We start from the raw sequence: 26,037 nt of genomic DNA on the forward strand, positions 1-26,037 counted from the left end.
ATAGTTGTACTTGGATTGTAGTCCTCCTTCGGCACCCTGTTAAAGTCAGGAGGATACAGAATGAAAGCCACTGCCCAAGCATTTCTAGATGTTGGCTTGGAAGGCACACTGTCAGCAGCAGCAGTAGCACTAACAGAAAAGTGCAATTGTAGAATCTGTTAATCTTCACTGAAATATCAGAAAGTCTAAAATCTTTTCTTTTTTTGCAATCTATTGAATATTTTTTGCAACCAGATGTTGATTTCACATTGTTTTTATTTCAGAATATCCATTCTTGTTTCAGTAGAATTATTATTCTCGTACAAATATAATCAGAACCAAACTCTTAGTCTCTAGCCTCTTGCTCTCTTCTGATTAGGATTGTTGCTTACATGGATTCATGCCACTATTGACTTCCTCCCAATACAGGAAAAAAAGATTAAGTGTTAAATTGTCAAGGCAAGGCTTTTCTTCCCACAGCAACACAATCAGGCATAACAATGACTTACAAGGAATGGCATTACGTCATGCTCAAATATGTGATTATAACACATTGCAGAACGGATTCTATAAAGGAGACTGATGCCTATGATGATGAGTGAGGAGAAGCTAGTACCAAGCTAATGCATTGCTAAAGATCATATCAGACAAAACCAGTAATTCAGCCACCTCTGCATCCCCTCCCATAAAATTTTAATAAACCCAATCTTATGGAAGGAAAGAAAAGACAGGAACCTTACTGAATTATTTACAGCCTTAGTTGTGTATGGCAAAGAAGCCCCTCCTAGGTCAGCAAGTGATATTCTTCCATCGATTTACTCCTCAGAATAACTAGGTGAGGATCAAGGGGGATTTTGGGGCATAAAAAAATGAAAAAGAAATAGGGATGCAAAGGGCAAGCCAGAGAAGAAAAGCTGATGGAGGCCAAGATGAAAGTTTGTATATATGAAAGATATTGATCAACTGCACATGCCAGCCACAGATAGACTCAAATGAGCTGTCATAATTCCAGTGATGCAGAGGGACATGCAGGCTCAAGCTCCATTAAATATAACCTAAATCCAGAGCAGCCAGATGAGATTTGTGAGACCAAACTCTGAAAGTCCCACAGGAAATACCTGCAGTTGATTTATATTCCTGACTTCCTATTCCCTCACCAACTGTGCAATCAGATCCTGGAGGTGGGCAGGGAATAATTGAACAGCTAAACTGTGATTCACCCAGCCAATTAAGGAGTCTTGGGATGGTCCCTAAGACTAACCCTTCAGCTTCATCCAGTCTTCCTAGGCCAAAACCACATTCAGCTCTGACAACATGGGCAAAATCATTATGGCCCAGTTAATATAAGAATCTCTGAATGTAAAACTGCATTTTAGACCTTTCCAAAGTAGCAAGAAGGAAAGTGTCCTGGTTGTTAATGAGGATCACATTTATTCTGCAATTCAACATACAAAAAGCATCACTGCAAACCAGTAATTAAGATAGCAACCACTGCCTAGTAGCTCTCAACATATAAAAATCACCTACATGTTTCAGCCTGCAGCTTCTGTCAGGGTCAAAGCCAGGTTGTTTGATTCAAGGTTTGTTGGCATCTATCTCATGCTGGGTACTGTGATGTTCCCTTGTGGATAGTGGCTGGCTTTGTGAACAAATCACAATAATCTCATTTCCAAAATGTTCCACTTAAGTCTTTCTTCTTGCACTGAAGCAAGGAAGCACTTCTCATTACTCTGTGTGTGGCATGTAATCACCTTGAAATATTTAACTAGCTGGCTTTCATCTCACTAAAACATGAGGTGGGGAACCAGACTGGGGTATAAAAAACTTCAGATATCAATCATAAACCATGCATTAAATTGGTATATGAATCAAAAATTATAAATCAGATGGAAAAGACCCGTTAGATCATCCTGTTTGTTCTTTCCAGTGTTCTCACCCTAAGAATGAACAAAGCATCATTCTTGATTAGCCAAGAGACATGGAAAACCACCCATTTCTCCCCCTCTGTGTCTCTCAAGAGGGAGAAAAGGGAAACAGAGCTCTGTATGCATATTAATAAAGCTATATTTTGACTGGCTGAATGACTGGAAATTATTAGAGATGGTATGTTTTACCTGTCAACACCTTCACACTGCAACAGGCAAAATCTCTAATACTTCTTTGCAAAATATAGTAATGCTGGAGTGGGTTTGCTCTCAATTTTCCTCCACTTAGAACAGCTCTGTAAATACCTTAAGACTCTTTTCACCAAAGAAACATGCTTTCTTTTTTCCAACATAATAGTTGCAGACAACAGAAAACATCACCTAAGCCAAGGTAAATCCAATTGCCTACGCTTAAGAATACAACGAAAAACAAAAGCAGAAGTATCAAAACATTATGAAAGTCACTTACTCAAGCATGCCAAGCTTAAGAAATACAAGAATGTGACCCTTCAAAAGGATCGGTTTGAAAGGCGAGAACACATGCAACCCCTCTAGCAAAGAGCAGTCAAAGCTGAGATCAGTCAGCTGACATAGAGCACCTCCTACCTCTCATGCAAAAACTCCTTTCTACACTTACCAACACCAAAGACTTTTGGAGTAAGTCAATTAGTCCAACAATCTCTTTAGAGGTGGTCCCTAGACATATTTTCCTCATTTACTTGACTCAGCATGAGTTGGGTGACCTCTTAAAGTCTGATTTACAGGGTGCAGACCACTTACAGTTGCTCTGAAAGTCAATGGGGAGGCATGCTTTGAACATAAAAAAAGACTATTTAATAAGTACTGCAAAACCCAAGTCTTCATTATCTCCAACTGGATAGCCAAAAAACCCCACGCCAGTTAGCTTTGATTCCCAGACCTAACTTGGAAGTTATAGCCCATCTCAAAAGGTTATTAGATATTAGTATTTTCATCTTTACATGCCATGCTTCAGTACAATAATTAAAAATGTGACAAAGCCATGAAGTGGTTAGCTCTGTCTCTGGATCAGGAGTTGTGTATTCCGTAAGAAAGACCAGCAACAATATATTAAGCAATGAAAAAAAATATTGAAGACCTTGAATGGAAATAGCATATCCCCAATGTATGGAACAAGGCAGGGGTGCTGCGGAAAACAGAGTATGTGATTACAGTAATTAAAGACTTGATAATGAATGTGCTGAATGGAGATAAATTAAGGTCAGGTATGCAGCCTGAGCAGTGTTGTCTCTTAACTTTACATGCTTCTGTTTGCAACTTTAAAAATGCCCATCCAAGTTTTTAACTTTAAAGTAATCATCAAAAGGCAAAAGCAGGAATTCTACTGATTCAGAAAAGCGGCAAGTGGTTCATCAGCAGAATGAGACTTCCGATTCACCTCTGAGCCCCATTACCCAAGCTGGGGGAAGAACCTGCTGGCTGATGGAGCAGAGTGAGACCTCCCCTCTGCCAGTGTTCCACAGGTGTGTTAGGAATAGATGTACAATAAGACTCCCGACTTGAGCACTTTGAAAAAGGCTTTGGAGGAGACCCTTCCCTGTTCATTTCCCACCCCACTCCAACACACACAAACAGAGAGAGCTTCCCCATTTCTGCGCCTTACCTCCCAAACCCACTCCAACCCTTACCCCAATCTCAGTGTTTGGTACTCCGTTGTCTTACTTCTCTCAACTCATTAGTAAAAATTTTCACCCATTTCCAAGTCTTCATTTCCTCCCTTCCTTAATTTTGCCCATGATTGCTACTCAGCACCTCTGTCAACTCAGGACTGTGAGGTCTACTGACTTCTTACTCCTTCCCTGCTCTTCTGTCCCCAAGAAGCAAAGGTAGTAGAGGAAATATAAAGTAGTGCACAGCTGGGAAAGCTATTCACTAGTGTAGGTATTAAGGTCACAGCCATATTAGCAGATCCTAAGATGAAGCCTAGCAGAAGGCAATAAAATCCCTTACAGATTTCAAAATAGGTCTTCATTTTGATGCCAAAAAAAAAACCAATCCCCCCAAAAAACCTCAAAACCCCCCAAAAAGCACCCAACCATTTTTATGCCTTAGCTTGAAATAGCAGGATATGTAGAAAACCTTACAGCGGGGGGGAGGGGTGAGGATGAGAAGGTCTGTCACTACCACCTGGTCATTAGCTATAAGAACAATGAATACAGTGGCAATCCACCACTAAACCTCCTCCAGGCATGAGCACCTGCCGCCTGACTAATCTCCAGGCTGGCTGCCCCATCTGCCTTAACAACCAGGGCATTAAGGAATGACATCATATTGTCAGCCAAATGGCTCTGACCAGCAGGGCAGTGTCATACTTCAGGGTGTACCTTCAGGGTCAAGGCAGTTGATTAAAAATGAAACAGCACTTCCTTGTAGAGTATGATAGCAACGGAAAGATACCCAAGGGAGCGTGGGGGAAAGAGTGGAAGAAAGGAGCAAGAAAAGTGGGATGCTGCCTATTTGTTAAAAACACTGCTTGCAGTAGTACCCAGAAAAAAAAAGGGGAGGGGGGGAGGGCAAAAATTCTCTTGGGTCAGCACTTAATACAGATACAACAATGAAATATTTATTGTTGCTTATAAAAGCAGACAGGGTCAAGCCCATGAGCCTACTGGTGTTACTAATGCATTGTCAAGCTATCATCTGAGCTTCTGTGAAAATCTCAACATTGTGTTCCATGGAATAAGAAGGTTTGGGAAGCTTGTAGAAAGTATATGGTCTTTTCCAGGGTTGCTAACTGTTGCCACTACCTTCAGTGGCTACAAAATGAGGTTTTCCAAGCTCCCCCCACAGTAGTTTTACTAGTTTTTAAGAAGGTACCTGAGTGCTTTGTAGACCTAAATGAGGAAGCCTTAATCCCCTGAAAAGTTTGGACCATTAAGGCTGATAAAATATATTCAGCTTTCAGCATATATGCTATATGAATTAAAATATTACCACTAACATCCTGTGGAAAACCTTCATTTCCTCCAATACCCGCTCCTCTCAGAATGTGTCAGGTTATTACTTTTGACTTTACAATTCATTTTTCATGTAAATAGCTTTTAGACCACCACAAATACAGGTTTACTGCAGTTCTCAACAGCACATACATGTTATCATTTCAATTAACACAAGGCGTTACAGTTCCTCTTCTGACAATGCAGTTCCCCATGCCAATGTTCTAAATTCAGAGCCCATACTCGTGATCCTGCAGTAGAAGTGGGGGGAGTAGGAGACAGGCAAAGGAGATCTCAGAATGCCAGACAAGGAGCACTTCCCAAACAACACCCCAAGAAACTGTAAACATTTCACAGGAAATATCAACTACCTATTTGTGAACTGGTTCTCTCTAAAGCAGTCTGGTGACAGTTTCTAAGCTGTGCAGGAAGAGATCAGTTTCCATAGCAATTCCAGCCACTTTCTGCCCAGATGCAGCACTTTCCACTCTCCATGTTCCTGGACACAAAACACAGCTACTGGGGAAGACAGGCCCAGGTGGCAATGAAAAACTGGAGAAGAGCAGACAAATAGAAATCCCTTCTTTTGTGGCCACATTTGATCCAAAACACAAATTCAGGCTTGTGATATATGCAGAGAAAACAAAAAACTTAAAGACCCAGCTATCTACCACACACAATAGGCTCTGTGAGTCAGCAAAATAAAAGCTTTTGGAGAAAAGGAAGAATTTTTCATCTCATTTTTCACTTTAAAGCCACAATACTTTCATCACCTGCCTTGGAGAAAATGTGGCCATGATAAAGCCCCCTTTTACCCTTTTCTTGCCAAGATAACAATGAGGACGACTGCAGTGACCCAAAAGCATTAACCCTGCCAGTCTCTAGGCAGGTCTGAGCCCACAGCAGGCTAACCCACAATCCTGTAGTAAAAAACAAAGCTTTTCTTATTTAAATTGTTCAAGGAATAAGTACACAAAGAAGTCCTATGGCAAATACGAGTATGTTCAAAAGTAAAAATGATCAAGGAAGCAAAATGTTTAAATAAAAGAAGCTAGAGACAAAAATAAAACAGCATCATGCTAGACTGGCTCTAAAAGTATGAAGACCATCCCCCTCCTCTTATCTGTGTCTTAATCCCTTTTCTGCACTACTTGGCTGCCTCAAGAAAATTTCTAATCCTAGCTCTCCCAGAAAGACAACAAGATGTAGACAGCTTGCTTAAGCATACTTAGAAATTCCTATCTTCAATGCATCCACAATGCTGTGGTTACCCTTTTTCACCAGAAAGTGGTTTCTTAAAGACTGCAAAATTGAAATTTAAGCCTGGGTTGTCTACAGCCTATCAGAGAGGGAGAGGTTAGGGACTACAACAACAAAAAAACTAACCAAAAGTGACAAACAGGAATTGCTTTCTAAAGTCTTCCTGATGGCATAAACCAGCATCAGCCCAACAGGTGTCTGCTTTGCTCCAAGAAGCAAACAAGCCAGAACACTAAATAATCCCTGGGCTTTGAGTGCCTTACCCCTCACAGTGGCTTTAGGGAGCTGCCCTGGTGGTTCCTTGAAGAAGCCAAACTGAATATAGCACATCCAGTCATAGCCTTGGTGGTACTACCATTTTCAAAGAAATGCAACCTTTCACCATCTTTGCCGTAATATACCAGATAATGGTTTCCTGAAGGTTTTGGGTACAAGGAGAAATGAAAAAAAAAAAAAAAGCATCCCCATAGCTTCCTTTTTATGGTCAGCTTTCTTAAAGTACAATGTACATGCAGTTAAAGTGCTTATGCCATCACCTGGAAATGCTTCTCACCCCTCCAAACCACTGTACCATATTTTACAGCACAAACCCCTGCCATAAGCACTTTCACGATGTTTTGTGAACACAAATGTGTAGTCTACTGAAAGTGAAACTACAAGAGCAGCATAAACCAGATGGAATTGAATATGTGAATAAATATAGAACTGTTCAGATTTTCTTGGATTTCTACTCAAATAGTATATACCATCTCTAAAAAGCATCAGCGATGCTGCTGGATTTTTTCAGAAGCCAGAACTACGGATCAAGTTTCCGTGCACAAGGCTGGGTCCAAAATGTCACAGGGTGAATACCTAATAGTGACTCGGTCATATTATTACACTAGCATCTTCCATAAAGAGACAGTTACTCATGCTCAAAGTTGTCAGATGTGGCTTTCTTTCCCTTCTCTCTTCCCTCCCATCTCATTTAAATGCTCGTTTTGTCTAATCAGAACAACTTTTATGTGCTTGTGACAGGCAAAAGCTGGCAATACCACAATCATCCTTCCCTTCATCTCTGTTTAACTGGAGATAGTTAAAAGGAAGTGATTGCTGGGAAGTGAAGTCGTATTTCCCCATCTATTGGTGTCATAAGCAATGAATTTGGAGCAAAAGTTCCATCTTGAAAATGTCAAACATCGAAAAAAGATAAAATCAAAAACTACTAAGTCAGCTCCATCATTCCAAGATAAAAAGAAGAAAAGCTTTAAGGCCAGCCAATGCATCCCAAGGCAATTCCAGCCCTGTCAGTTCTTGTTGCTTCAGCAAATGTTGCAAGTTGGTGACCACTGTCTACAATTATCACTGAGGGCTAAGCTCTTTCCCTGTGCTTTAAAGAATGCAGCATTTCTCTTTCTAGGTCCTCAAAGGAGAGTGATGCAACACCCAGGAGCTGCTGGCAGCAGGACATACTCTACAATAAAAGCCAGCAATAATTTCTCCTGGAAGCTGGAAACTCACCAGCAGCATGAACTGCATGAGAATACACTCACGTACAAAGTATTCTACTGAATTAAAAAATAGGGCATTGATTTTATTATTTATTTATCTCAATATTAAATCACTGCATACAAATGCCTCTTCCCCACCACCACTTCTTCATGCCTCAGCAGAATTTCTAGCCAGCAGCAGAAACAGAGATGTAGGTCCAAAGAACAATCGATCAGTCTGCTACAAAGACAAACTGCATGTGAGAAGAGGGCTCTGAATGGGTTGTCAGTCAAAGCCTCCGTTCTCATTTATCAGTGAGTTCCTCCGTTAGTCCGTACATGAAGAGAATGGAGAAGAAAGCCAGCACCACTTACGCAAGGCGTGCCACTCATCTTGGCGGATTGTCTTGGTGATGTTGTAGGTAAGGTTCTTGGGAATGGTTGCTGAGGAGTAGTGGTACTTGATGTATGTGCACCGCTCAATTGCTCCTATAAGGGCAAAATGCAGAAGAGAAAGCACTGTTAAATTAATGCAACACGTCCTCAGAACGGTAGACAAACAGCAACGGCTAAGCTCAAAGCAATCCCTACAATCAGTCCATTGTGACATCCAACACTGTCTTTGGCCCATGACAAGCACAAGCTATCTATATGGTAAGCTCACATACAAATGTACGATACACCGAAGTCGCTGCAGTAGCTGCCAGAGTGTCTGCTTTCACCATCAGATAGATATATATATACACACATATATGTGGCAAATTACTCCCTCCTTTTATTTCTTTTCTTTGAACCGTAAACTAGCAGCAGCCATACCAGCATTTACTGTGCAGAAAGTGTTAATGCATATCTTAGCTTACTGTGCAGTAATGTGTCTCAGTGCCCATGCTCCAGGAGATGCATAAAGCAAACATCTTTGATCTTTCCTTCGGTAACCAAAAGCAGCACATGAAAAATAATACATACAGATAGTGAGCAATTTTCCTGATCCCCCTCCACCCAGAGCCAAACAGCAACACAAGAGAAGGATATGTGACAGACTATGGTCTCTTGAAAGTATCCAGGTACTTCCATTGCAGGCTCAAAACCAGAATTTATTGGCATCCCTGAATAATGACTCAGATGACACCATGAATAGCTGAAATGGACAATTTCCACACACAACACACACATACCCAGTAGGCAGGATTTCATCCACATTCCATGGAAAAAAAGCACATGCTGCTTCTGTTTTGTCTTCTGGTCACATTATTACATTATCTTTTTACAGTCATTTTCCTTCTTCTACAATAAGCACAGCTCCCGGCCCCAATCTCCTGGCACCTCTCTGTGTAGTTAGTATCCTTAGAGGATAGGTCTGGCATAGCCTGATGCTTTCCATGAATTACAGCCCAGCCAAATTTCACATGTGATCAGAAACGTGATAATGCAACCATTCTTGCATTGATGAAAAACAGCAATGTTTCCTACATCTCTTTTCCCAGCATCCTCAATTAATACTGGTTTTATTAGACCTGCTCACTAAGAACTCACATTCAAAGCTAATGAAAGTGTTTTTTCCATTAATATTACGGTATTTTTGGATCAGGCCTCCAATAACTAAATAAGTATCCTTAATGTGGTTGACCACACTCTTTGCTACTAGCTACTACTGGTCAGAGAAGCAACTATGCTGGAAAAGCTTTTATGTATTAAAAATACATTGACAGGCACTCAATAGAATAATTAAATGAAGCAATGAATTATATGAATAAGAAAGAGTGCTATACACCAAAAGGCAGGTAGAGAACGCTTACTGTCAGCCTGAACTGAAATGGCAGAGCCATTAGCTTTATATCAACAGCTCCAAGGGGTTAAATATGCTTTTATGTTGCTAGAAATACAGATTTATACTTCAGTTTGTAAAGCATTACTTCGCATGAACTTAGATCATACACCATGAATTCACAGCAAGAGAAAGAAGAAAATCCAGGAAACAAAATTATTAGTTACATGGCAGTCTACTAGCATCTTCCAAAGTTAGTGCAATACAAACATTTGAGGTCCTCATTGTTTGTTCCTCCTAAGTATTCTTCACATTCTGCCTTTGACAGCAATTAGATTAGACAAAGCCAAATATTATAGAGGAAAAAGGCAAAATATTTACATATGTATCCGCCTGCCCTGACAGCGTGATGGGCTTCTGTGTGAGTCTGCACCATCTGGGCACCAAATGTACGCCCAGAATTAAAGTTTCAAACCAGGAATAGTATTTAAAAAAAGACAGCTAGTGTGCAATGAGCTTTTAAAAAAAAAAAAAGCCCCAGATCATAACCTTGCCTTCTTAAAGGTTTTCATATCCCTTTTTGTTGAGCTGCTTTCATGGATCAGAAGCATTGGCAAGCAAATGGAAAATGCTTATTTGTCAGAAAATAATCTTTAAGTTATCAGATACCTGCCCAGACAAGAGATTTATATAGAATAGCAGACAAGTACACAGAGCCAAGATTCAAAATAAAGGCACAGAAGGAAGCAAGGAAAAAAAAAAAAACCCTGTTCCATTTGCTGGCATTTCTTAAAGTAATCAGCAGAAAGCACCTCCTCTGAAACCAAAGAGGCTAATTTCTAGCAAGGTTCATCAAGCTGTATATTCTTACTTCAAATACCCTTAGTAGTAATGCATTGCACTACCTTATATCACCAAAACCTAAAGCAGAAAGAGAGGGTGTGGTCTGAATTCAGATTCTGTCTTCATCATATATATAATTTTGGGCTTATAGTTACAACCCCATGGCTTTAATAAGATTTAAGCTCACATATGAAAGAAGCTCTCAGTAAGTGCTACTGACCAGGGAAGGCAATCAGGGCATGGCTCACCAGCAAGGACCGTTTGGGCAGAACGGTATGTATACTGTAAGGGCATTGAAGCCCTGCCAGCTCAACCAGGTAGCAATGGTATCCACCCAGCAGAAAGCCATAGCCTCGCTAAGCTCTGTACACACCTTAGCTGATGCAGCTTCCCAGGCAGAGCTCTGGTGGGACCGTTGTACCACCCAGTCATTAGGCTGTGCCCTGCTCTTCAGCCAGTACAGAACAGCAGCAGAGAGCACACCTATGTGACGTACATCCAGGTAGAGGAGCTCCTCTGCTTAGTGCCAGAGGTCTGGGAGGGAGTAAGTAGGTTAAGGAGTATCAGGGATGGAAAGAGGCTGACTTACTGGAATTCCACCCTACCCTCCCTAACACAGGCGCAGCAGGCAGACAGGACTCATGATATGGAGGATTCCCTACCATTTCTCCATCTAGCTGAACACAGTGACTTAAGGGATGGGAGCAATGGTGACAAGTTCCTGCCCAGCAGAGTGGAGACATCTCCTCTGTGACTGTTACACCTGCCCAAGAGCCATCACATAAAAGGGAGGTCCCTGCTACGGACTCTGCAAGTGGAAGAAAACAGTAAAAATGACCATGGTACATCCAGCATGGAAGTGTAACTGAGGTTAAGTAACCGTAGCCTAAAATGGGGTGTGTTAGTGAGGTCCTTTGGTCCGCTGTCTCAGTGATGGTAGGGGATGGAGGTCCAGGCAGTAGCAAAGACAAAAGGGTTATTGATATGCTAGAAACCACAGGAGCACCTGACAATGGTCATGTAGGAATTAGGGCTTTCCCCCCAGAAAGATGGCAGGATCAATAGCCCAATTGAAGTGCACCTGCACCAACACACCAGCATAGGTAGCAAACAGGAGGAGCTGGAAGTCATTGCACAGCAGGAAGCTATGACATAGTTGCTATCACAAAAACATGGTTTTGCTATCACAAAAACTCGCACAGCCAGAGTGCTGCAATGGTTAGTCAAGCAGGACCTGCCTTGCATAAACCCATGCTAACCAGGGCCCCTTACCTGGTTGTTCTATAATGGGGCACAAGTGGCCAAGAAGGCCAACAGCATCCTGGACTTTATCAGAAATAGCGTGACCAGCAGAACCAGGGAAACGATCATCTCCCTGTACTCAGCATTGGTGAGACCACCTTGAATACTGCATTCAGTTATGGGCCCCTCACTACAAGAAGGATACTGAGGTGCTGGACCAAGTCCAGAGAAGGTGGTGAAGGGTATGGAGAATAATTCCCATGAGGAGATGCTGAGGGAGGTGGGGCTGTTAGCCTGAAGCAAAGGAGACTGAGGGGAGACCTTATCACTCTCTAGAACTACCTGAAAGGAGGTTGTAGTGAGGTGACTGTCAGTCTCTTCTGCCAAGTAAGAAGTGAAAGGGCAAGATGTAATGGCCTCAAGCCAAACCAAAGGAGGTTTAGATGGAATATTAGGAAAAATTTCTACACTGAAAGGGTGGTCAGGCATTGGAACAGTCTGCCCAGGGAAGTGGTAGAGTCACCATCCCTGGAAGTATTTAAAAGACATGTAGATATGGTGCTTAGGGACACGGTGGACTTAGCAGTTGGCTAGGTTAGTGGCTGTACTCAATCTTAAAGGTCTTTTCTAACCTCAATGATTCTATGTTTAAAGATTCTATTCTTAACAGAATTAAGAATACCACTAGCAATGGTTCAATGACAGCTAAAGTACTGGTAAATTTTTAGTGGTAAATTCCATGATGATCTGCTTTCTAGCCATGCAACATATTTCAGTGCTGTTCCCACCTCTAATTAACGTGCTATTAACCAATAAACATCATTACTTCAATCAAAAGTTTGTAGGTACCAGAAATTAAAGCGAGCTTCGGCATACATGGTGAGATATATTCTCCTTTATCTCCTATTTGTCTCTGAAATACCAGTGCTGGCCACTGTGTGTATTCAACAGTGCTGAGTAGAGCACAAAGAATTCATTTATACTTAGGAATTATCCCTACTACTTGTCTTACACAGGGAAACAGACCACCAGGTCAGACAGACAAGATGCTGCTCCTGGATTTTCACCCTTCTGTGAAGCATTAAGCATAGGCTGACTGCTAGAATGGCTAAGCCAAATTAATTTTTTTTTTGTTACAGGGCTCAAAATACTTCAGTCTAATCCAAGTTACTGGGCTCAATAAAGGGATAAACAGGTGAAATATAATGGTCTATGACATACTAGAGGTCAGCCCACAAGAGCTAATGGGCCCTTTTGGCTTTAGGCTATTAAACTCTCCAGTGAACACTGAGTTTAATACACTCACGAGAGTGTAGTTCAGAGTGTTTCAGAGCTGTCTCCTATTAGCTTCCAGCACTTTAATTACTTCAGACTCTAGAACAGCAGCATCACTAGAAAAAGCATGTGGCCATCTTCATCTGCATGGCCCCTGCAGACAGGAGAGGCAGGCAGGATCTTACTGGGAACCTCAAGCTTTGCATGGCCCAGACTGACAACATTTGTGATTGCCTGGGATTTAAACATGAGCTATTTATTAAACTTGCTCTCACAGGTCTGGAGGAGAGACCCTGCTGAGTTAATGCAACTGCATCAGCACGTATCTAGCTAAAGGTGAGAATTACCTTTTAGAAACTCAGAAAAAGGCTTGTTATTTGCCTGGACCTGCCAGCAAAACAGGAAAAGGGGGAGATTATAGCAGTGACATGTCATAGTTCGTGATGTTTCCCTACTTGTTCCACACAACAGAGAAAAGGGTTCAAGACCCCCCAAACATCCAGCTCCTGGAAGCCCCTTAGGAGAGCAGAGGCTGTGGCTGCAGCAAGGAGCAGATCTACTTCCCTCCTGGAAAATCCTCAGAAAAACCATAAGAAATCCTTACCTACAGATAAATTAATAGCTATGCTCACTCTAGTCTTTGGAGTGGGAGGGAAGAGCAAGAACAACAGCAACAAAAAAGAAAATATATATATATATATATATATAGTCCTTTCCCTTTCATATCCTCCATAGGGTAACTTCAATTTATGGAGCATCTGCAGCTTTCAACACTAACTTAGAAAGACGAAATCCAACTGCAGCTGAGCTCTGCACTTTGCTCATATAACTGGGAACAGTATTTCTAGAGCAAACCAGTGAACGCAGTTTTCACTTAACGCAGCTGCCATAGCAAGTGTTACAGCTAGCCACAACAAACACGAAAGAGCCACAAAGCTGCTCCACTGACAGATGTAGCATATTCCATGTTTCTCTGATCAACAGGAAATGTTTGCTGATAATCTTAAAGTGGCTGACATCTTCAAATAGAATGCTAGGAAAAGGATCAGCAGGAAGATGCACTAGAACTGTCCAAAACTATGCCTTATCCTCACATAAGTACAGATGCTCAGAGGGTATTCAGCAGCTGTAACTCTGTAGCTGGCAACCCCCTGGTCTAGCAAAGTTCAGATGCCACGTTAAATTGAGATAAAGAAACTAGAGGGCTTTATCCAGAGCAGCTAAGTATTCACAGCACCAAACGCGTCATTCCTCTGACTGATGCACTTAGCTGCTCAGTTCTCCTACCATATCCATTGAGCATTGCTCTAAAACCTTATTATTACATATTTCCTCTACACTCCACCAGAAGAAAAATCCTTAACCTGCGCTATAGCAGGAATATCACCTGAAAACATTGTGCAATTTTTTTCAGTTCAATTTTCAAAACTCCCCCAATACCCTGATGTTAGCTGAGCAGCTAGCGAAACTCAGCTCCCACTGCACTACTAGGGCAGTAAACACTACCCCAGTAGAGGCCCCACATTGTTGGTAATGCAAGGGATAACTGAAGCATCCTCCACTCCAGGCTGAACAGGGTTGAGATCAGTTACAAGGAAGGTCATAGTGCTGCTGGTATCTATATTTTATTTGTTCGGTGGGTAAACTTTTTTCTGAACTTTGGGGCCAGTGTCCTGCTTCACCAAGTGCCTCCCCCTCCGTGAAATACAATATTACAAACTCTTAAATTGCTCCAAGAAACAGTCTTTGCCCATGGTTAATTTAAGAAATAGAATGAAAATTTTAAATTCCACTAGATTATTGGTCACATCAGTCCTAAAATGTAGATCACAGAAGTGCCCAGAGGCAGCTGACCTATGAGGTCAGCTTGACTTTTGCAAAGGTGCTTGTCAAGTTTCAGGAATTTACACTGTCACTGGGATCATATACTTTAGTCTTCTGCATAATAAAGACCAACTGATCTGAGAGCTGGCAACAAAAAATAGTCCTTCAGATGATTTTTCATTAAACTGGAAAACTGTGAGAGCAGTTCGGGTAAGTGTCAGTAATGTCATGTCAGATCAGTCCCAAGATGGCACACGGAACAGTTGCCTGCATGGATTATCTGAGCCCTGGAGAAGATGGCCCAGTGTGAGGCATGCCTGCCTAGGGCAAGGGGTTTGAACTAGATGATTTTTAAGGTCCTTTCCAACTCTAACCGTTCTATGATTCTATGACTACATCCCCCTCCTGCCAATGAAGGCTACAAGATTTCCCATTTTTTTCCGAAAGCTTTCAGGGCTGCAACTCATGGAACCATCCTTAAGGTTTTGGTACAGATTAGCCCTATGCCTGTGAACAAGTTATCTCTGGTAGTTGGAAGGCTCACAGCAACACACGGAATTTCTCACTCTAAAACTTTTCACAGCACTCCTCGTGTAAAAGCTGTCAGGAATCTCAGACAAATGCATGGAACCAACAGCTCTCTTGCTCTGGATGAACAATGGCATTGACATTCCAGACTTTACAAAATCCAGCACTGACAGTCACCTTGCTTCCCCTAACATGCAAGGATCTGAAACTGAATAGCACTCATTCTTTTGCTGTATGTATGTTGATCTCTACAATGGATCCAGCTGTACAGCTACCATTTATTATGTTGCCTGCCAAAGCTTTTGATATGATGAGCTTCCCTGAAAAGACTAACATGGATGTTCTGAGCCTTTGCTACCTCCAGGCAGCTTTTCCTTCTTCTGTGTTGTAGATACCTCTGGATGAACTGTTTGTATCAAGCAATTTATTCCACAAAATTCATCCTTTGTGCTAGCTTTAATTTTTACAAATCTGTTTAAGAATTACTGCACAAACATTTCCTAATAAGAGGAATCCTCACCTCTGGCTTGCAAACTGCACTCACTACATGTATATGCTATTCACTATGAGAAACTGCTTTCTGTATAAGATACTGCTTTAATCCCATGGTTCAGTTACTGTTTCTTTATTGGGCAACTATATCCATACCATGCAGCAAGAAGATGTAGATTGGTCATTTAACCTCTAATTGTTTCACATTATCTTCAGAAAATATTAAGAACAGAAAATCTATATTTTTTTTTCTTAGCATTTCAGTAGAGTTTCCAAGGGCTATAATCATAATTAGGGCTAGGATCAACCATTTGCACATGGTATATATATCCGTTAATATCTTAAAAAAGTCATCTCCCTTGGAAAAATCAATTGTTAAATTGTGCTAGCATATTATAGAGCCTCCAAGCCAGCCTTGGCCATTCAGGCTGGTACAACTTAAGAATTATCACCCTCAGTTGTATGTGTTGCCCTCAGTCTCCTAAATCATTTCATACAAATCACCAGAATTCATCTGAAATTACCTTAATATATTCAAGGTTGTTGCTGCAGTTTCAGCACACATTAATCGGCCAAACTAAACCCTGGAGGATGGTAGGAGGAGAAATCAAGCCCTTCCTTGACCAGCTGTTATGACAGAATTGCAATCAGATATGCTGACTAGTTAATGAACTCATGATGAGTAACTATGGCCTTAATGAAAGCAGAGACTTCATTATAAAGTACTGCAACACATTTAACAGAATTATTTCATTACCTCTGGAGTAATACTAACCATGAAAGTACCGGTTACATATCTGTGCCCATCTAGAAACCTATTCATGACAAAAATGTGGGAATGTTACTCTTATGCATTAATTGCAACATTTTTTTTGTGTTAGAAGGGTTTTCCAGAACCGGCCAACCAGCCCAATTCCCTGCCCAAAGGAAATTTTTGATTTCAAAATTGAAATCAAATTCAGAGATAGCTCATATTGCTCAGGGCCCTGTCCAGTCAAGTTTTAAATACCTCTAAGAGTAGAGATGCACATCATCTCTGAGTACCTGCTCCAACATCTGACCATCTTCATTATGATTTTTTTTCCCCTGGTACCTAATCAGAATTTCCCTTGGTGCCACATGAATATCTTGTATACTAGAATACCTAAGGGTAAAGGTCTAAAAATCTAGGAAGAATATGCAAATAGCATCACCTTAATCAACATGTCTGATGAATATTCATTAACTTATATGCATAAATAGAAGCCAATGTTCTAATTAATGGAGCTCAAGATAGATTTCTAGAACAGGAGATCATATTTGTTTCTGTCTTGTTCTGGCATCATCCTGAATTGAGGCTCAGCTTGGTCTACCAGTAGGACTTGCTGCTGCTTGTCCTAGATAAAGTGAAACAACTTCTAGTACTGGTTGTTGCTTGCTGTGGGCTGCAAGGAAATAGGGCTGATGCCTCACTTCAGTTAATGGGTTGGGTTTGTGCCTTTGGGGTTTAAGACCAAGTTGCTAGTCCCTAGCTAGCAAGAGGGTAGAGGTGCACTATCAGGTCCTACTCACCATTTATAGGTTCATGTAAAAGAACGATGTGATACAGCTCCCTTCCCCACTCACAGACAGACCCAAAGGTCACATTGGGAAGGCAACAAATATGTCTATGGTAACACTTTGCAAGTATCAAGAGTGCACTCTTTTTGGAAATGGCCTCCTGATCATCTCTGGTTACCACGCTTCAGTTCATAACACTCCATGCTGCAAGGCCATGCTAACTAGCTTTTTCACAAATGAAGGTAAATTGGAAGATGAGCTAACGGTGCAAGAGCAGAGCCAGCCTGAACACACACAAAGTGCACATTAGGTCCTAAGTGCCAACTGTTTCTTACGAATCATTCTTCATTATATCACACTATTTACAAAGTTAGACCTAGCCTGCGCTGTGTCTCTGCAGCTGGAATCATCCTAGTAAAGGCAGACAAAGGAAATTCAGCAAGTCACAGTAGCTCTAGGAAAGCCACCTGGAAGGACACATTACCTACCTAGATGGTTGATGTCCAAGACTGGAAAAGTATATTGAGCAGCCACCATGACATGTACAGTACCACAGCAAGAAGCACAGGTCTGCAGTCAAGTTCTGTAGAGTTGCAGTCATCACTGATATACTCACACCAGCCAAACTCAAATTCCAGTGGGCAAGTAGTCTGAGTTTAGGGTTCAAAGACAACTTGAAAAATTGGGGGAAGGGATAAAGGAGAGGAAACTGGCACAATGAGGAATAAAAATAAACCAGCATCTCAGATCAACTGAAAAGTTTTATACAGCCACAAAACTGTATTTACCTGTAACTTATTTTGACACCTTTAAAGGTGTCAAAAGACATTTAAAGGTCTTTTACAAGCTCTTCACTTCCAAGACAATTTTCTGCATCAAAATAAATAAGTTTGCTAGCTGTACTTACTAGAAGTGTACTTACAAACACACTAGACACCTACATCTTCCCTGCTGGGTAAAATACAGAAAGGCTACCAGAGGCATAAGAATATTTCAATACCCAGAACTCTACAGTATCACCTAAGCTTACTTTTTACATGTAGATGTCTTTACTAACCACCAGGAAAAAACACAAAACACAGAACTTCAGCAAAATACATTCAGAAGATACAAGCACCCTCTACTTTACCTAAAGGAAAAGCTTGCTCCTATTCACCAAGCTGGCAGCCACTGAAAGGATGAGACATTCATAAGATAAATATTACTTCATCCTCGAAATGGCACATACCCAGCAAATACATTAACAGAATGTTCAGTTTAAAGATTTTCATTAGGAAAGTGAGCAATGTTTTTTTCAGGGTGACAAGCAGAACATTCCTGCTCTTTTTTCCTCCCATTTTTCTTTTACACTTCATCTTGCTCAAGATCCAAATAAGGTTCTCTCAAAGCCTCTAGCTTCATAAAAGTTGTTAGAAAATGCTCAGCTGGTGAAGTCTTGCAAAAACCCACTGAAAACACAGCAGCGGGGGATGGTTGAAAGGCTCCATCATGCTGTACTATCCATATAGAAATGGCATTATAGAGGACAGAGTGCCAATTCCATTCTTCCCAGGTTGTCTGGGATGAAAACCCACCAGCTTACTCTCAGTACTGATCCATTAGATCTCTAGAGATATGGAAAGAATCACATACAAAGTGCATGTGAAACGGAAGCAATCCATGGATCTCCAGATGCACACAACAGCTTTTTCCGCCGCGGGCTCTATGGAGACCAGGTTCCATACAGGGAGTTCCAAATATTTCAGAATAAAACACCTACACCTCAATTTCAACTTCTGTTTCTAGAGGGAAATATCTACGTCTCCTTTTCAACCACCTGGTGAGTACAGATAGAGGTGCAGACCTGCTTGCATCAAGCAGACAGCAACATTTTCAGAGCAGATTAAAACCAAAGTACCTGAACAGCTTTTGCCAGGCCTTCTCCCCACATGCTCTCTGGATATTCCAGAACATAGCAGCTTGCTTAAAGCAACCAGCTGGCAGAAGATAAATATTCCACCCATGATAAGAAAGGAAACCAAGTATGAGACCAAAAGCTGAATTTGCATTGGAAAGCGATGAGCTCACACTTTCTCTCCAGGGACCAAGGAAAGGGGGTTGGCAAGGAAGCTGGAGCAAGAGGATGGTTACAAAACACTTTTTTACTGCAGCTATTAATAACAGTCTCCAAGCCACAGGGCACTTGAGAAGAGGAAGGCATCTCCTTGCTTCTATTAATCTTTTTGTCCACCTATTTGCATTGGGCTGGCCACAGGGGAGAGGGAAGCAGAGCACAAATGAAAAGTTAAGGAGGTTAAAAGGGCTGAAAAATATTTGCTCCTACTTGTTTGGAGGCAGAAATTAAATAATCAATAAAATGTCACTGAGACAGCAATTACCAGTAAAAATTCACTGATGACCCAATAGCTGATGGAACAAAGCATTATCTCAGCCCTGCTGTCAAGCCAAAGAAAAAGCACAGCAAAGGCTATGCCATGGGCAGGTTTCTTTTATATTAATCTACATCTTTTGATTCTCATAGAAAGATACTCCCATGAAGATTGGTATTTATTGAGCCAGCTTTGAAACCTCTTTCAAAGAGATGTCTGGGAAGCAGGTTGCCAGACTGTCAAGAAAATAAGGGTGGGTCCACAAATATCACCAACTCTGCTGAGGATCTGTGATTACATGCAGTGAAAACTAAGGACACTTATGTCTACAATGGAAAGCTATCTTATATGCTTCATTACAATGCAGACATGCCTTGCTGTACCCCCTTACTCCTTTTTACTTATTAAAAGGATAGGAACATAAGCCTTTCTGTGTCTCCATACTGTTAGTTTACAGCTGGCTCCACAAATTGCTGAGCTGGAGAGAGCTGTTAGCTTTCTTTCAGCATTTTAAGTTCTTGTAGCACTTCAACTTCGCGTTTAAACAACAAACCACAACACAGAGAACTATTGAGATGCTTTGCATCCCACATTAGGGAACTTAAAATGAGACCTAACACAGACTAATCTTCCTGAATATTCCAATTGCAGGCTCAGTATCATCCAGCACCTACAGCAGTTTCTGAAGAGCATCATTTAAAGACTTGAGTTATGCAACATATCTACATGACATTATTTTGATTATATCCCACAACTGGGGGGGGGGGGGGGGAGGTGGTTCATAAGTTTCACTTGAACATAAATTGTGGTGAGGAAAAAGAAGGATAAAGTTCTTGGCAGGGGTCATATATCAGGCATTCACAGGAATCAAACTGATATGACCAGTTTTTAGAAGACTAATTATAACTTCACCTATCTTAAGGCTATTTTTAGGCTCATAGCCTAAAAGTGTTTGCCTTATATGCTTAAGTTAAGATGCAGTTTTCTAACTCACATGGTTATATGCAAGAGGTGAATTGACTTGCCTTAAGTTTTAGGAACTACAGCACTTCCTAAACAATTTTAAACAATTTTAAAATGTTTGCACATTCTAAACAAAAGGTAGTGAGAAAACACAGGATTTGAAAGGATAACAGGTCCCTGTGCCACCCCCCAAATAAAAAAAATCTACCAGAGGGCAACTAGCTTATCAAAGAAATAAGTGAGGAAGGAATCCAGCATCAGCTTTTCAGCGAGGCTTGGTTTTATCCCCATGAGAAGTCTATAGCATAGACAGACCAAAAGGGTGCACGCACCCTGTTATGCCCATAAACTGTTCTCTCGATCTACTGTACACTGGGCTTGTAACCTCCTTTGCTGATAAGATGTACTAACATCATCCATTAAGGACCTTATTGAGACTTAAAACTATGCAAACAGAAGACTTCAGACATCATCTTTGGTGGAAAGATTCCTTTCTTAATAAGCATATCCTTATCTTCTGGATTCCTTAAGATTCACAAGCTTTTTTATGCTATTCCCATTCTAGTTATTTCAATTGAGTGTTAAGGTGGTGTGGTTGGAAGAAAGGCATTTTCAAGATATCACTTCACACACAAAAAAGCATTTCCCAAGCAAAGGTACCCTACAGTTATTAAATGTACATGCGATGTAAAGCTAACAGACAAGGTTATCCCTAAGTGAGCAGAGTTTCCCCTGCAATTTCATAATGTTTCTTGCCCCATAATCCCTACCAAGAGAATATCTATTCGGATCACACAGCCTGCTAGACCATAGCTACTAAAACCACCTTGAAATAAACCTTGGGACTGTTTACTAGCAAGTAGAGACCATTAAATTATAAAGATAGTATGTATAATGGCTCTCAAAAGTAAGGAGTAGTTTCACTTTTGACCATGCTCTTTCCCAGTAAAGTCATTTCCGGGATAGACCTTGTTCAAATTATTCACTAACTGGTGAGTTGCCATTACTGCAAAGATGCTCCATCCTCCTTTATAAGGGAGTATGCATTCAGAGAGACAAAAGATTTCACAGCTGACTGCCCAGGCTGCTTACTGCATTATTGTAACTAGATTATCATACATGAGGGCTTGTATCAGATAAGGGCTTTGAGAAACTAAATGTTGTGTAGATATTTAAAAAGTAGTCCTTGAAGAGTCAAACAAACTGAAAGACACAACTAGAAGGAAAGGAAGAAGATAAAGATGGCGGTAAGAAAATCAGACAACTGTACTCTGAAACCCAATATGAGCTAGAGCACCATTTGGTCATTCTAAAACCTATGAACCACAGATATTATTAATCTCTCTGCAGCTATCTGAAATCATAAGTGGTTTCTCCCTTACAGAAGAAAATGATTCTTGAAGTATTTGAAATAGAAAAGGTTGGTGGATGTGATCAAAAAAATATATTTTTACAACTGACCGGACTTTGCCCTTACTTATCCAGTGATGAGTTTTGCAATACCATCATATGCCTTTGTGTTCAGAAGGTTTAGATATTGAATGCCTCTTCACAAATGCTCCAGTAATTCATTTTTGGTGCTAGCATCAAGTTCTGGCTGCACTCAGATGTACTTAAGTCAACAACCTATGGCTAGAAACTCGACATCACTGCAGACACTGCACCAGATGAGCAGCGCATGTTTCAAAGTGGCTGAAAATATTCAAAGAATAAATGCCCTTGTACAGCACTAGAGGGGGCAGAAACTGAAAAGGGACCAACTCATCTCCAGACTCAAGCCTTCCTTTTGCTTATTTCCAATACAAATCTGTGAGGACCAGTTTGATAGCTGGTCATCAACAGGAAACCTAGTAGTAAGAAGACCTACTCCTAGCATGGTCTTCAGCTGGGAATTAAGTTGCTCTAGTCAAATCCCAAAGGCATCTATAGTCTCCCAGGGCATTAGCTAAAATTCATGGCATTTCTTAAGACATACCCAAGATGTGCCATTTAATGCAGAAATAAGAAATGGCAGAAGCCATCCCAGCAAGACAAAGTAGAGAAAGCCCAAGTAGCTTTAATACCATCTATTACTTTACTTGACAAAGAGTTACAGGCTGTTGTGAAACCATATGACCCTAGCTTAGACCCAGAGCTAGTGTACCTTTAAATATAGAAAAGTTACTGTGGGATGAGAATTTTCACCCAATAGGTATGTGTATGTCTACTGCTGGACCAGTGCAGACTGAGGAACAGACAGCTGCTGATATTGGGTTTGGGGTTTGTTGGTTTTGTTTCGGAGGGATTTTTGCAGGGACACATAGATATTGCTTTGCTTAGGGAGGGTGTTGTGGCATAATGTTCTATTGCCAATAACATCCCCTTGTCATTTGAGAAAAGTAATCTACCACTTCTTGCATCTTCCTGTCTGAAACATCAAATCAAATTACAGGGTCACCATATGAAAAATGTCCCACTCACTGCAACATAAGATGTCCTGGCCAGGGCAAGCTGGACTAAATATTTCTGCTGCTTGTCAGGAAGGATTCATAGTGTGAAAGACACGATTCAAAACGTACAGAGTGCCCTTAGTTAATATAACTATTGATAGCAGCAACAAGTATTATTTAAAAGGTAAGCATCACACCTCTACAGATCTTTGCCACTAGCCATCTCACCACACCACCTCTATGCCTGAGAGGCTAACAGAACCCCACAAGGGCTTTGAGCCCTAAGTGTTACTCAGACATTCACAACTCAAGAACGTGCTTTATGATCCTCATTCTGACAGAGGAGGGGCCAATCATAACCCTAAAGACCCATCACCATACACAGGATCAGAGAAGGAAGTACTTCCTTCCTACCACCACTTGCAAGGTACAGAACAGCCCTTTAATTCCACATTGGAATTTCAGCAGTTTTGATCATTGCTTCATATTTGGAAGGAAGGGACTATGGAAACAGGCATTTACACAGACACTGTCAGCTCAGGATTTCTTTTCTTTTAATCTTTACTCCTAGTCTGAGCTGTAATAAACCCCTGTGTCTCAGTAGCATTTGATGACACCCAACAAAAAAGGGTGCTCTTGAGGCAACATGCTGTACAAATACAGTGAACAGAATCTTTGCCTTGGGAGACTTTCGCTATTCCTCCATTTCATACCTTTCCTGCCCATCTAGTTGCTCATTTTGTTTAATATGTAAAGATAAGTCTTGAACTTTAATGTTTTATTGTAGAATTTATTGATTCAGCATCCTCTGTTCTTCTGGACTAGTATTTTTATCTGCACAATTAAGTCTAAATCCAAGTGTTATTATAAACTGTTGAATTCTGTTAATGCTTTAATTGCCACTAACAATACCTTGCACGGTATATTTCTTAATACCATCTCAAAGCATTTAACTGCTGTTAGACAGTACTGCTAAAGACTGTATTGCTGCCCAGCATGGACTTACATACTATCCCCCCAAAAATAATCAGTCCTTTCATTTCCTTCCTTCGTACGCTAACTTGTGGACGCTGATTTCTGGGCAGTACAATCAATCCCTTTGCAATAGGTCTAATGCAGACCTTTATCCATTATTCTATTTACTATAAATTAGGTTAAGAGGCAGCAGATCTCTATTTGCCCCTTCAAACATCCCAATTAAAAATGAAGGCAATAAAACCATGGACAGTAAGTAATCACCACTTGTCCCAAGTTAGGCACCAACATCTTATTGAAATATAAAGATCTTCCTACTCTAAATTACCACACAGCTTAAGAGGAGGATTGGGAAGACACTAACATACCCCCCCAATCTTCTTTCCTCTTATTTTGTCAGGGGCTGTGTTCAGCCTCTCAGACTCCAAAAGCATAAAGCTTCAGTTCACTGACTGCACAATAAGGTGAACAAGATCCAGGATGATTCTTAACATGTCTCCACTGAGCCATCAGCCATTCTGACGAAGGATACGAAGAGAACATGCCAACTTAGTAAAAAACACATTCTTTAGAAAACATCTAAACCTTTAAGAAAACTTGCCATTATCTTTATTCTTATCCCCTAGGGTTCTCCAATATCAAGTTTAATTATAACAATTGTGACAAAAATCACAGTAAAGAGACAGAGTTGCAAGCTGATCTTGCCCAGAGATTCCACCCACCAGAGTAAGAGCCAAATGCAGAAGTAGGAAGAGACTGCAGTACAAGCTCAGAAAGCAAACTACATTCAAATCACTTTCAGCAGAAATATTTCTAAGTACAACCTAACTCAAAGGGACCTAGTGATTAAGGTGGCAGGTACAGGGCTGAGATTCAGGGAAGCACTCCTAGGACAAAGAGGCTTAGGAAGGAGAAATAAAAAGCTAGTCTCGTACTGCAGGAGAAATGCAGTGAGGGTAGACAAGTGCCAGGCTTTCTGTCAGAGCAGTCAATGCCCCAAACTGTCATGCTATAGACATGGTTTTCATTGCCGGAATCAGCTAAGGAAACAAACACTAACATGGCCTCCTGCATTAACTGATTAACACAATCATGCCTAGAGAAAAGAGTACCCAGGGTTGCACGGTTAACAGGATGGGTTACAGCACTAGGCTTGTAGCTACACAACTGTGCAACATGCAAGTAGAAAGGAGCTAGCAGCACAAAGCTCTAAAAGAGAAGGGGAGATATATGAAAAACAGAAGCCTAATTTCTGGAACTGATAACATCATCCTTTATCTCTAAAACTGATTTGCAGATGTGGTGGATTTTACACCTTAAGGATTAAACATCTTTTCTAAAGATATCCACAGTAGCTGCAGGATAGAGGGATAACCATTCTCATTACAAGGACACAGTTTTGGTAAAATACTCTGATCCTCAGATACCAGAAAGTGAACATCTGGAGCTTGCATCAACATGACTTCATCCACACAAGAGAAGTCTTTGCCAGGAGCTTGCCTAGGGGTGAGGCTGGATGTCAGCTCCTCATAATAGATTAAGGGAGAACTTGGCAATATAGAATCCCAGAGGTTTAATAAATATCTTTCCAAAATTAGGAAGCAAATGGCCCAGAAGTGGAGACCCCTCAATAGGTTGAAAAGCAGAAATCTCTAGGTAGTATTTCCTACATTCCAGCAAACATTTGTCCCACAGGAAGTTACCTTTAGGAGTGAAAACCAACAGTGTTCTTCCATTCCTCCACAGCCTTTCAGCTATGAAGAAAAAATCTGGCTATGAAATTACAATACAAATTACTTTAAAGCAAAATATGCAGCACTACATGTCATTTTTTACTATAATATTTAAGAACATTTAGGTTGGGATCAAAAGAAGGGAGCAGGAGAAAATACCTTTGCTCTTTTTAGAACTCCTACAGACTTGGTGGCACTTGGTCAAAAGAGGTGATTCTCTCCCTCTATTCTGCTCTTGTCAGACCCCACTTGGAGTACTGCGTACACTTCTGGTATCCCCAGCATAAAGAGGACATGGAGCTATTGGAGCAAGTCCAGAGGAGGTCCACGAGGATAAGGGGGCTGGAGCACATTCCATATGAAGACAGGCTGAGAAAGTTGGGGCTGTTCAGCCTGGAGAAGAGCAGCTTTCCAGCCTTGCTATGAGGTCTCCATGCAGCCTTCTAGTATCT

At 41.0% G+C, this 26,037-nt stretch overlaps 1 protein-coding gene across 4 annotated transcripts in view; it reads right to left on the minus strand.

Moving 5' to 3' along the window:
* The window catches only part of TMEM178B (transmembrane protein 178B), a 246,494-nt gene that overhangs the window by 175,157 nt on the left and 45,300 nt on the right, over positions 1-26,037 (minus strand). For all 4 annotated transcript variants that reach the window (XM_061444916.1, XM_061444915.1, XM_061444914.1 and 1 more), the window contains one exon: positions 7,984-8,097. In XM_061444916.1, the coding sequence (XP_061300900.1) occupies positions 7,984-8,097 (114 nt within the window). The remainder of the gene's footprint in view (positions 1-7,983; positions 8,098-26,037) is intronic.

Source organism: Pezoporus flaviventris, unplaced genomic scaffold (assembly GCF_033815535.1).
Source record: "Pezoporus flaviventris isolate CSIRO_AGI_PZ_B2104156 unplaced genomic scaffold, CSIRO_AGI_Pfla_v1 ptg000002l, whole genome shotgun sequence".
Taxonomy (NCBI): Eukaryota; Metazoa; Chordata; class Aves; order Psittaciformes; family Psittacidae; genus Pezoporus; species Pezoporus flaviventris.